This window comes from Camponotus floridanus, unplaced genomic scaffold (assembly GCF_003227725.1).
Source record: "Camponotus floridanus strain SB8 unplaced genomic scaffold, Cflo_v7.5 scaffold149, whole genome shotgun sequence".
Lineage (NCBI taxonomy): Eukaryota > Metazoa > Arthropoda > Insecta > Hymenoptera > Formicidae > Camponotus > Camponotus floridanus.
Genome location: NW_020229269.1, coordinates 236336 through 248169, shown reverse-complemented (window position 1 = coordinate 248169; position 11834 = coordinate 236336). Strand labels below are relative to the sequence as shown.

The 11834-nt window shown below is 33.7% G+C and overlaps 1 protein-coding gene across 1 annotated transcript in view; it reads right to left on the bottom strand.

Moving 5' to 3' along the window:
* The window catches only part of LOC112637263 (opioid growth factor receptor-like), a 21891-nt gene extending 21154 nt beyond the window's left edge, over window positions 1-737 (bottom strand). Inside the window, exon 1 of the mRNA XM_025406562.1 lies at window positions 627-737. Coding sequence (XP_025262347.1) covers window positions 627-737 — 111 coding nt within the window. The remainder of the gene's footprint in view (window positions 1-626) is intronic.
* Between the last annotated feature and the right edge of the window lie 11097 nt (window positions 738-11834).

Here is an 11834-nt window from a genome sequence, read left to right as displayed (position 1 = left end):
TTCCGCGTCGAAAGAAATAACAATTCATCTTGATTGCAGTCCACAAAATCGATCCAATTTTTTTCGTATCTTCGTAGATTGGAAGTACTGCTTTAGCCCAGGCCATATTCCATGGATCGGACAAGTAGTAATCCAGATGGAGCAATAATCTAGTGAATATTGGCGGTTGGGATAAAACATCCCATTTTCAGCGTTCTAAGTATTTTTTGACTACACGAGCAACATGTGTTCGATTCCTTGTCATGTTGAGAAAATTATTCTATCGTGCCTTTGCTCGAATTCGGCCGTTTTTCCTTCAACATGCTGCATGGCCTCAAAACGCATTAATTGTGTGGTAGCGTTCACCAGTGATGGTTTCATTCGGTTTGAAGCAGCTCATAGACACAACACCAAGCTGGTCCAACCAAAATACAGAGCATGTGCTTCGGAATCATGAATATCTCGGCCTTTGCCATCGATGTTTGATGCATGGAACGGGCAAACCCCACGATTTCATGCTTAGGATTATCTTTAGCATATCCATTTTTCATTCGCCAGTGATGATAAGATTGCAAAAAACCTTTTCTTTTTGCCGTTGAAGCAATTGTTCGCAGTTACGTGAAAACCGCCGTTCAACTCTCTCGAACTTTCAAATTCGTAGTTGGCACCCAATTTCCTTGCTTTTGATTATTACTGAGTGCATTTAAACGTTTGGAAACTGTTGTGCGATCAACATTCAACGATTCAGTAAGTTCCATCTTCGTTTACATGAATTCTCGAGTAATACTTCCAATTTCCTCATCTATCGAACTTTTTCGCGTTGACCAGGGCGTTCTTTGTCAACTGTATCGGAAATCACTACTTCTTAAAACCGTCGAAAACCAATACTCACACGTTTTTTATCGAATGGGGATTATGTTCACCGTAAGTTTCCAACAGCACTCGATTGACTTTCAGCAGTACTTTTCTTTGAATTAAACAGGAAAATAAAACTTCTTGCGAATGGTGTTTTGTGGGCTCTAATTCGACATCTCGAGCAGAAAAAATATGTTGTTTACACTTCAGCAAAATACATAATAAAAAAAGTAAAGCCTAATGACAGAGCCTTTGACATGGAATATAGTTACAGAAGTATCCGATGCGCATATAACATAAGTTACGTGATTCTAATATAAGTCAAATTAATTCCACAGTCCTAGTATATATGTTAGGCTCAAAGATCGAAAAACGCTCATTTGGGCGGAAAAACCGGTCAGAACATCGTCAGGATTCACCCACATACGCGAAATTTTGTGTCGGGCACTTTTAAAAACGCTCATAACGAACATTTTGGCATTATTTCAAAAAGCACAAAGCGAAAGTTCGTGTTGAGGTTCTTTTGATAATCGACCAAAATGCGTTCTTGGGCAATGTAAAAATGCCACAACGCGTTTGTGGACGCTACTTGATGCAGCCATGACGCGATATTAAGACAAAATGAAAAATCTATTAACGGCCGGACGGATTCACGTAATTCTTGTTTCGTCATTTTATTTATTTATATTGCTAGAGTGTGGACATCGTTGGTTTGCGTTGCTATCATGTCTGATAAGAAAGAAAAAAGGGGATTTTTTTTTATGGATAAAAAAATTTGAGGGAGGTTTTTTTTTTTGGGAAGTTTTGAAGAAAACAAGTACGATACGGGATGTTTTTATCGATAACGAGCGGTACGAAATATCTACTTCAAGAAGTAAAAGAAGCTCAGTTACTTCGGAAAAAATAGCAATCGCTCATCGTCAAAGCAGTATCGTCGTATAAAGCGATACGAACATCTTAAAACTTGCGATGATACTGAAAAAACTGATTGAAAGTGGTTCTGAAGGCATGGACGATTCTAAAATTCGCTATTTTGTAAGGCGGATAAGCTTTTGATGTATTGGAGCAGCACATCTCAACGTGGACATAAAAGAAAAGAGGGTAGGTTACATTTTTGAAATTTGACTAGAATTGATACATATTTACGTTTATATTACGGAAATTCCAAGATGTTTTCGGCACAAGATTGATATCGCCGAAGTATAGTTAGAACATGTTAGGTATTGTAGTACAAGTAGGTTAGTAAGTTTTTTTCATAAGTCAATAAATAATTTAATAATTTGTGTTTGTCTAATATTTTTCTACATTATGTTTTATTTATGGTTTCAGTTTATGGAAGCTGAACTAAAAAAGAAATATTGTTACTCGTCAAATAATAAATATTTTTTCTGTCTTTTTGTGGGAACAGTTGTCAATTGAAGGAAAAAGATATCCAAACAGATTTAGTTTGTTACAACTTATTTTATCTGACTACATGAACTTCTCGATGTCAAGTGGACTTGATTGACTGCAGTCAGAGTCAGATAAAGATTATCGATTTCATTAGAATTATCAAGATCATTTAACCAAATCACAATTCTTCGTTCCTCTTAAGACGAAGACTGCCGAGGAGTGGCCTACCAATCATAGACATATTTTGTTTATTTCGGTGCCCATTTATACTTCAAACGCGACAATGGTCGTGAATTTCATAAATAAATAATTAAAAAGTTTGGCCGATATGTGGCCTGGAATGAAGCTTGTAATGGTAAATCGCGACATTTTCAGAGTCGGGTTCGGTTTGAAAGGCGAACCAAGATATTCGTGACATTGTGTAAGCGTGGATGGCTGACAATAATATGGAAAAAAATGTCTGAAGACTCCGATTTATTCAAATAAAGAAAGAATCGAGCTCTCCAGTTCGGTAATTAAGACAAGTCCTTATGAGTCCTTTATGAGGTCCTTATGAGCTGTTTGGATCAGCGAAAAGATCGGACTTTGCGGATTCCTCTCTTTCCAGTGACATGTATTCCTTCTATAAAACTGAGGAGAATTGGAACAACTTCTTTCTTCGGTTAAAGAACAATGATCAAGATAGTACTGATGAAGAAGAAGTTAACGAACAATCTAGTGAAGATAAAAAATTATACCTCAAGCTGGAGAGGTTACACAACAATCAAAAAAAAAAAAGATGACAGCAAAATTTTTATTGTGTGATTTGTGAAAACGAAAAACTTCAGAGCTTACAAGTGTTAGATGTATCCAATATATTACTGTTATTTGCGGAGAAAGTGATGAGAATTAAATGAGGGTTTCGGACAAGAACGTTACTTGCAAGCTCTGTATAAGGAAGGAACAGTATCAGGCGTTGAGGGAGAATGTGCTAAATCTGGTCAAAAACAACAAGCAACAAAAAATGAATTTCATTTTCTAATCAAAATTTTTCCTAAAGTTGATATTCGAACTAAGTGGAGCGGTCAAGGCCTGACGTTTTGCATAAAGGGACGCGCAAGCTCCCAAAATATCTTAGCGTTGTTGCCGGAATTAATTCATCAAGGCTTTTATCAATTAGGGGTACCAAAGAAGGCTCCTTTGGAGCGATTTTATGTTTCCCAATGAATTTATAGTTGCTGAGAACCAAATTATGAACTGCAAGAAACGTACTTCACTAACTCTTCGTTCAGCTTCTATGTTGTCATCTGGAAGATAAGCAAGGTTTTATTTAAAGCTGCCACTGTAAAGATACTGCATTGACAAAAAATGCAAATTGTCTCTCTAGAATATAAGTGCAATCCAAATGTCAGTAATAGTTTCTTGCAAAAATAATAATTTATTAATAATTTCCCACAAAAGGGGACCAATATTTATTTATGAACAATTTTATTATTAGATTAATACTTAATTAATGAAGATTTCATTAACAAAATCTTCTTTGATTAAAAGAGCCATAGTATTAATAAAGATAACTGTATTTTCCTTTACAGTCAAAAAGACAATTTGTTTTATTTAATTGAATTAACGTCAATTGTTTTCATAACAAAATGAACGTCAATTATTTTATTTTATGAATCCCTTATACTTACGTACTGAAAAAAAGTATCGTAGAATTTTTAGTCAAAACAAAATAAATTTATTTGTTAAATGATTTTGTCAATTGATGGCAAATGTTTTTAATAAAATGAATTCTCACAAAGAGAGCAAACTCTAAAACAGTTTTTTTATATTATTATTAATAAAAAAATTACTGATGAATGAAAACTTCTATCCACAGAAACTTAATTGTTTTAAATTTTAGTGTAAGAAGCTATAGGATTAATAAGGCTAACTGTTATTTTCTTTATAATTTTTTTTCTTTTATTTTAATTTTATTTTTTATGCATTATTGCTTATATCAATTAAACCGGGTCAAATTTCAAAGATTTAAATACAACTACCCTTTTTCCTTTTATGTCCCACGTGAATGTGCTGCCTCCAATACATCAAAATAGCTCATCTTGCCTTACAGAAATAGCGAATTTTAGAATCGTCCATACCTTCAGAACCACTTTCAATCAGTTTTTCAGTATTCCACCAAGTTTTAAGATTGTCGCTTTATACGACGATTACTGCTTTTTGATGATACCGATTGCTTATTTTTTCGAAGTAACTGAGCTTCTTTTTACTTTTTGAAGTAATATTTCCTACCACATAATTAGCACGCAAAAACCAACAACGTTCCACACTCTAGCAATACGCTAAATTAAAAAACGAACAAGAATGTGCCATGAATCTGTCGGCCGTTGAGGATTGGTATTTACATCGCGTCATGGCTTGCATCAATTAAGCTCCACAACGCGTTGGTGGCATTTTTACATTGCGCAGAACGCGTTTTTGGTCGATTATCAAAAGGAACCTCAACACGGAATTTCGCTTTGTTGCCTTTTTGAATATGCCCTATAAACGCGTTATGAGCGTTTTGGGAAAGTGCCTCGACGCAAATTCGCGTATGTGGCTGAATCTGAGGAAGTCAGAAACGTGTTTGTGATCGGTTTTTTCGTTTCAGTAGCGTTTTCGGTCTCTTGAGCCCTAACATATATACAGATGTTCAGGGGACCACCCGTATCACCCATTTGAAAACTATGAGAAGTGCATTATTTAAAAAAAAGTAAACATTTCTTTATAATCATCGGGTGCGGTCTATCGAATTGGTGATATTTTCAACTTTCTTGAAATTGAAAAAACAATTTGAATTAACGAATCTATATTTTTTCTTAAAACAACTGTATGTTTTCTTCTACACCAAGTGATTCGCCATTATTTGTACATAAAAGTATTAAGGTAGGATAATCAAAAATGAATATTTACAAGATATTTTATGGTTTTATGTAAAATTAAGAAAAATGATTTTAATAGTCCATATTCTAAAAGCACTTCATGGAAAAATTAATTTTATTTTAGTTTTTTGGAAAGCTCTGGATGTAAGGCTTTGGAAAGCTCTGGATGTAAGGCAAGGACAAGAATATGCAATGAAAAAGAGAGGGTTCCATTTTTTAAAAAAAGCACTTTCGGTCTGAAATCGCCTATTTCCGGCCGGAACCAAGAAGTTAAATATTCACTTATGATAGAGCGCACTCATTTATTAGAAATTTTTTACTTTTTTTAAATAACACTTCTCATAGTTTTTTTTAAATGGGGGTACTTAGTGGTCTTTGAAACACTCTGTATATATATATATATACAGGGCTACCAAAGTGTGCGAAACCCCTAAATATCTCGAAAATATTACGTTTACGAAAAGTGTTCCAACCAAAAGTTGTAGGGTTTAAGAAGATCTATATACTGATTCTATCAGTTGACCTTGGATGCGTCGTCAAGGTCAGGTCAAGGTCACATTGACTTTTTTAAATTGGACCACCCCCTACAGTTGATTTGCATATTCTTATAGCTTAATTCAAGAGCTTTCCAAAAACACTATATAATGTTCATTTTTATTAAGTACTTTGCGATTTATGAGGTTGAATGATAGAGTAGCGCCGGTTATTAACATTATCCAGGTGTACTACATGGAGGTTACTCGCTCGGATTTGCATCTGTTGTGTGTGTGATCCAGCATCTAAGGCAAGATCGATTCCTCAACATATCCTCATATTTTCGCTGAAGTTCAAATTGCCAAAAAATTTTGCTCATAAAACGTGTATGAAACGTCTCGTTAGTTCCTTCAATTTACCGCTATTGGTGACGCACTACATGCAGTCTAACTCGCAAATTTTAAAATTCAACTAAGAATGTATAAAGGCTATCAAAGAACGAGCACCTTCTAACTTTTCGCTTTGAGCAAGCAGAAATTAATGTTATCGTCCAAATACAACGTACGATTAATTAAAAATTAAACGGTTGTTTAAAAATGCTGGCGACTTGTTTCGGAACGTGAAGAATCCACTTATCCTCATGATTGCGTGGATGGGTGATAACGAAAAGATCGTTCTCTGAATGTCGTTCGATTATTTAATGACACGTATCCGAACCGCTCGAATTAATAAGTCCACTTGTTAAAAACAAGTAAAGAACGTTTAGACAAACTGGTAGCGTAAGGAAATCCGCTCTAAGTCAGGAAGACCCATTGTCTGCACCAACGAAGAAAAACAACTTTGATGTTCTGCAGACATTTATTGAAGTCCAATCTAGGTCAGAGAGCGCTCAAACTCACGATATTGCTCCCATGATCGGATTAGGAAGAATTTTATAAAGAAGAACAAGTTTCCATCCATATAAAATTGCAAATACGTTCAAGCAATGACCAAAACGGAAAAGAAATATGAGGGAGCGTCGATAATAACATTTTCTGTGAAAGAATGATATGGCACTATAGATGTACACGGCCCATCTTCCCCTTATCAAACTTGTCTTTACACAGACGAGGCAACTTTTAACCCTTAACGGGAGAAATGTTAATAATCAAAATTTCGTTTCTGGTTCAAGTGAGAATCCGAATTGGGTGCGAGAAAACTACACACAAAACAACATCCACAAAAAATAAAGCATTGGTGTATCGGATGAATATATAGGCATATTTTATAGGCGCCATTTTTTTTTTGAAGAATATTTGAACGCTCAAGAGCTGTATTAGAGAAATTACTTGTTGATTCAAAAATATATTCCAGCCATACAGAATACTTTTTCCAAAATAATTTCAAGAAAAATATGGTATTACAGACATTATGGAGCATACAACTGCTCTTTTTGTGCAGGACCACGTAAGATTATTATAAAAATAGAGACTTTTCCGCTACGGTGGGATAGGAAAGAAGGAACTGGAAATGAGGAGGAAGAGGATTGGACACACCATCAAGGATACATCACCAGATCTAAACTCCTCTTTGATATATCTAATCTAATGGGGAACATCATTGAAGAGTCAAGGTTTACGAACAAAGAACCTAAAACCATTCAACGGAAATTATTACGCCAGACAAACTAAGGATTGAAATTGGCTTTGATACCTATTTGATAACCAGAATCGTTAAAAGTCATTTCTCACATAATCTTACCAAAGATTGCATAGTTAGTACAGGAAAGTAAATGGCAGCCACTTTCACACATCAGCATTATACTTATAAAACACATTGAAAAACAGACATAGTGTGCAACTTCGTTTGGTAGCAAAACCTAAACACTGATCTCATGTATACACGCACCGCAACGCACGCACACGCAATCAAATTTCGAACAATTAATGATAAAAATGAGCATCCACAAATTTAATTATACTTGTTTACTATGTTCGATTTCTTTCCAGGTCTTAAAGGCTCGATGTAATCTTGGTTGGTGCTAATTGCTTTGCTGACTGGATCCACGACCGGATCTATGGCCTTAGTTAGGCTGGAATCACACACACAACAGATGCAAATCCGAGCGGAGTAACCTCCATGTAGTGACACTTTGAAATGTTTAATACCGGCGCTACTCATCATTCAACCCTCATAACTCGCAAAGTACTTAATAAAAATGAACATTATTATAGTGTTTTTGGAAAGCTCTTGATTAAGCTATAAGGATATGCAATCAAATGTAGGGGGGGTGTCATTTAAAAAAGTCCAATGTGACCTTGACCTGACCTTGACGACGCCATCCAAGGTCAAACTGATAGAATCAGTATAAATAGATCTTCTTAAACCCTACAACTTTTGTTGGAAAACACTTTTCTGTAAAAACTTATATTTTCCGAGATATTTAGGGGTTTCCACACTTTTGGTAGACCCTGTAATATATATATATATATATATATTCTTTTTAATATTTATATATTGATTATTAATATTTTTATTATAAAACAATTAAAGAAAAAGCCAGAAGTAAAATTACATTATAAATTTAAATTACATTTAAAAATATAGTAATTGCTATAAAAAAAGTTGATATTGCGGGAATTCAAACTCATCGACACAGTTACAAAAATTTAATGCACTCAACTTAATTCTAAATGTATTTAACGTATTGCTAGGCTGACGCTCCAATTTAAAAAAATTTTTGTAAATTTCTCAGAAACTAAGGCCTATGAACCTCAAATTCTTTTTACAATTTCCACAAACTTTATTCCCTTTTCTTCTTCAAGTGAACTATGATTTCATTTTTTTGACAGTTATTGTCATCTTCGTGTTAATAATTATTAATATAATAAATATACATACAGGGTGTTCATTTTAAACTTTCCACTCGTTTTATTTCATGATTGACTATTTCTGCGAAAAAATGCCAAGACGTTAATTTTGTTTTTAAGAGGGATATTAAGTACATTAAATTATTTTACGAGAAATTGTATAGTTTATTATAAAATTACAAAATTATTTCAAATCTCATAACTCGAAAAGTATTTAACATAAAAAAACTTTATTTATAGTTATTTTAGAAAGCTATCGAGAAATGAAAAAATAGGGAGTTTCATTTAAAAAAATTTAACTTCATATAAACTTTAGCACCTTCACTCAAGGTTAAATATAATCCACTGTTAAATGTCCCCCTTTGAATACTACAATTTGTCTAAAACATTTTTTCATTTGATCACTTCTGTGATGTTAATCGGGGTGCCACAATTAAAATGGAACATCCTGTAATATACTTCAAGTAAACACGCATGTGATCGTAAATTTTCATTGATTTTGTTATATTTCTGTTACAGGAAAAACTGATTTATATAAACTATCCGATAATAGCCTTAGAAATTGGGATTATGTGAAGATCATTTTTCTGACACACATTCAACAAAACGCAACAAAAGTACGATTGATACGAGATGCTATATTCAATTGCATATAATAACGCTGAATCATTCGTAAACGAACAAAATATTGAAGTGAAAGAAAAGACATACAATAGTACTTTCTCCTAATAATGGAAACAAGATAGATCAAAGTACCTCAAGAGTGTTACTCTTGCGAACATACACCTGCAATTTTTAAATTTTGAAATGTCTGCAGAGGAGGAAGACATAATGGAATGGATGCATCTGGAGCCACCTATACATCAAAACGTTAAAAAAACAAAGATAATAGTAAATCTAAAAATATATAATAATAAAAAGAAACAATCCCAAAATAATAAAAAGAGCATTGAGAATAGAAAAAAAAATTTTACAATTTACGTCAAAAAATAAAAACGCTAAAAATATCAGTTAGCGATGTATGGCCACACAAATTGTAAAAAAATCAAACAAGAAAAAAACAGAAAAAAGAAAATGCTACACAGAATTTAATAAATGAACAAGAATTATATCCTGTGGCAAAAACCAATGATAAATTTACAACTGCATATGCCACGTACACGATTAATATGAAGAAGAGAAAAAATGCTTTCCAAGCAATTTATATTATTATTTCAGCCTCAGCAATTTGCCGTTTAAAAGAAAGCAGGTTGTTAATTTTTCCTGGACACAGAAACAATTAAGAAGAGAGAGAGATGGATAGAAGAATTACAATATAAAAAACCAGGATTATGTGATATTATATTTAAAAAATTAAAAGAAAAAAATTGCACAAATCCCTGAGGAACAAAATGTGCGCTTTTAAAATGGGATAAATGTCTTATAAAAGCTATGAAGAATATTCTCAAAACTGGACCAGATAGAAGGTCTTGTTGATTTAGGATTCTTTGGGGCCAGAAATAGCAGAAAGATCAAATGGTGCTTGCCTTGAAGTCTGAATGCACATCAGTCCATGGCGACAACCAATTGGCATATTATAACAAAGGCAAATGTATGCAGATCACATGAAATAGTTTACTTAGTCATGTGTCTGGATAAATTGATTGAAACAGGTGCTGACGTGAAACTAGTAACATGTGATCAAGATAACAAATAAATGAAAACACTTATAATCAACTAGGCGTTAATGTCTAAGAACTTTTTCATTGCACAGATTAATAAAAGAGTATCATGCTTCATTATGATTTTCCGCTTTTAGTAAAAAAGACTAGCGAGTTCCTTAGAATGCATGACAAGATATATTGGCAAAGGAGAGAATAATCGCATCATATTTATGATTTTGTAAAGACCTGGTGCAAAAACCGTAGTGCGATAATGCGACAAAAGGAGGCTCAATTTATTATCCCATTATACACAAGCACAATTCGTCCGAATTATTTTGAAGCTATGGAAGTGAAAAGAGCATTTCAATATTTACATTTCAAATTATACATTCGCACTGCAATTAAATAGACTGGGGATGATTAATAGAATTAGATTCAAGTATTTGATAAGCTAACAGCTGATTTTGCAGAGCGATTGAACACGTAATTGAATGCTTGTAATTATATAGTTTTTAATGTCAACACATTTGGTGGAAAACGGCCATTGTTAGAAAAAAGTCCTGACATTGAAAATTTATTATCAACTTTATGCAATGATCCTAGAATGGTCCAAGTTTCCGAATAAAATAAGGTCAAGTTCCTTGCTTCAAAGGGTTTGCCATTACGACACAAGCAATTCTTTCTCTGTATAAGAAACTTGCAAGTAAAAATGAAGGATTTGAACTTGCAACATGTTTATGCTACCAAGATGCGGTAGAACATTTGTTTTCAAAAATTCGGCAACGTGGAAGATTAAATCCTAATTCAACAGCAAGAATAGTTCGATTATCATTCAGGCATATAATTTCCACAGGTTACATTCAAACAAGTGATAAAAGAAATGTGCAATGTCATGAAAGTGAGGCTCACATTAATAAACCAAATCAGCTTATTAAGACGGTTGAAAATCGTATGAGTAAAAATAATGTTTCTATCATTGATGATGATATTGATGATAATGATGATGATGATGTTGCTTCGATAACAAATTTATTTAATAAACATGCAGACATTCTTGAAGAATGTGATATAGACACAGAAAATGTAAGTATACTCAATAATTATGATGAAAATGCGATAATATTTTTTGCAGGATATGTATATCGAAAGAAATAATTGTCAAAACTGTCGTGCAACAATGTTAAAAACGCCAATGGAAGACGCGACGCCACATGTAAAATACATCGAATATCGTGAATATCCCAACGCAGATGAGCATGCTTCAACAGTTACGAAATTAGCACGACCAACAAGCCTCTTTATCGATGACATCAAAACACAATTGATGAGTTTTAATCGTACGTGGCAACATCATTGGGCATCAAACAGGTCCTTGAGAACATTGCAAATGAGGGTATGTATGCAACAAATAAAGTGCATGCTGAATGGTTTAATATAAATGATAAGTGTTATAATCTTCACATACAAGCATTAAAGTTTTTATTAACTATTAAGCGACGCGGTAGCGTCGCGACGCCAAGTACATAAAAAACAAGTCCAAACATTGAGTTCCACGCATTGAGTTGAAAGTTACTGCTCCCGACGCGGCGCTACCAAGTACCTTATCCGGAATTTCGCGTCAAGTAAACTTTCGGTTAAGATATTTAATAAACTAAAGCCGTAATCAAAAATCTAACGACACTTTTATTATAAAATGTGAATATATGCTTTGGATTGCGACCTGTTTGAACAAAATCGGTGCA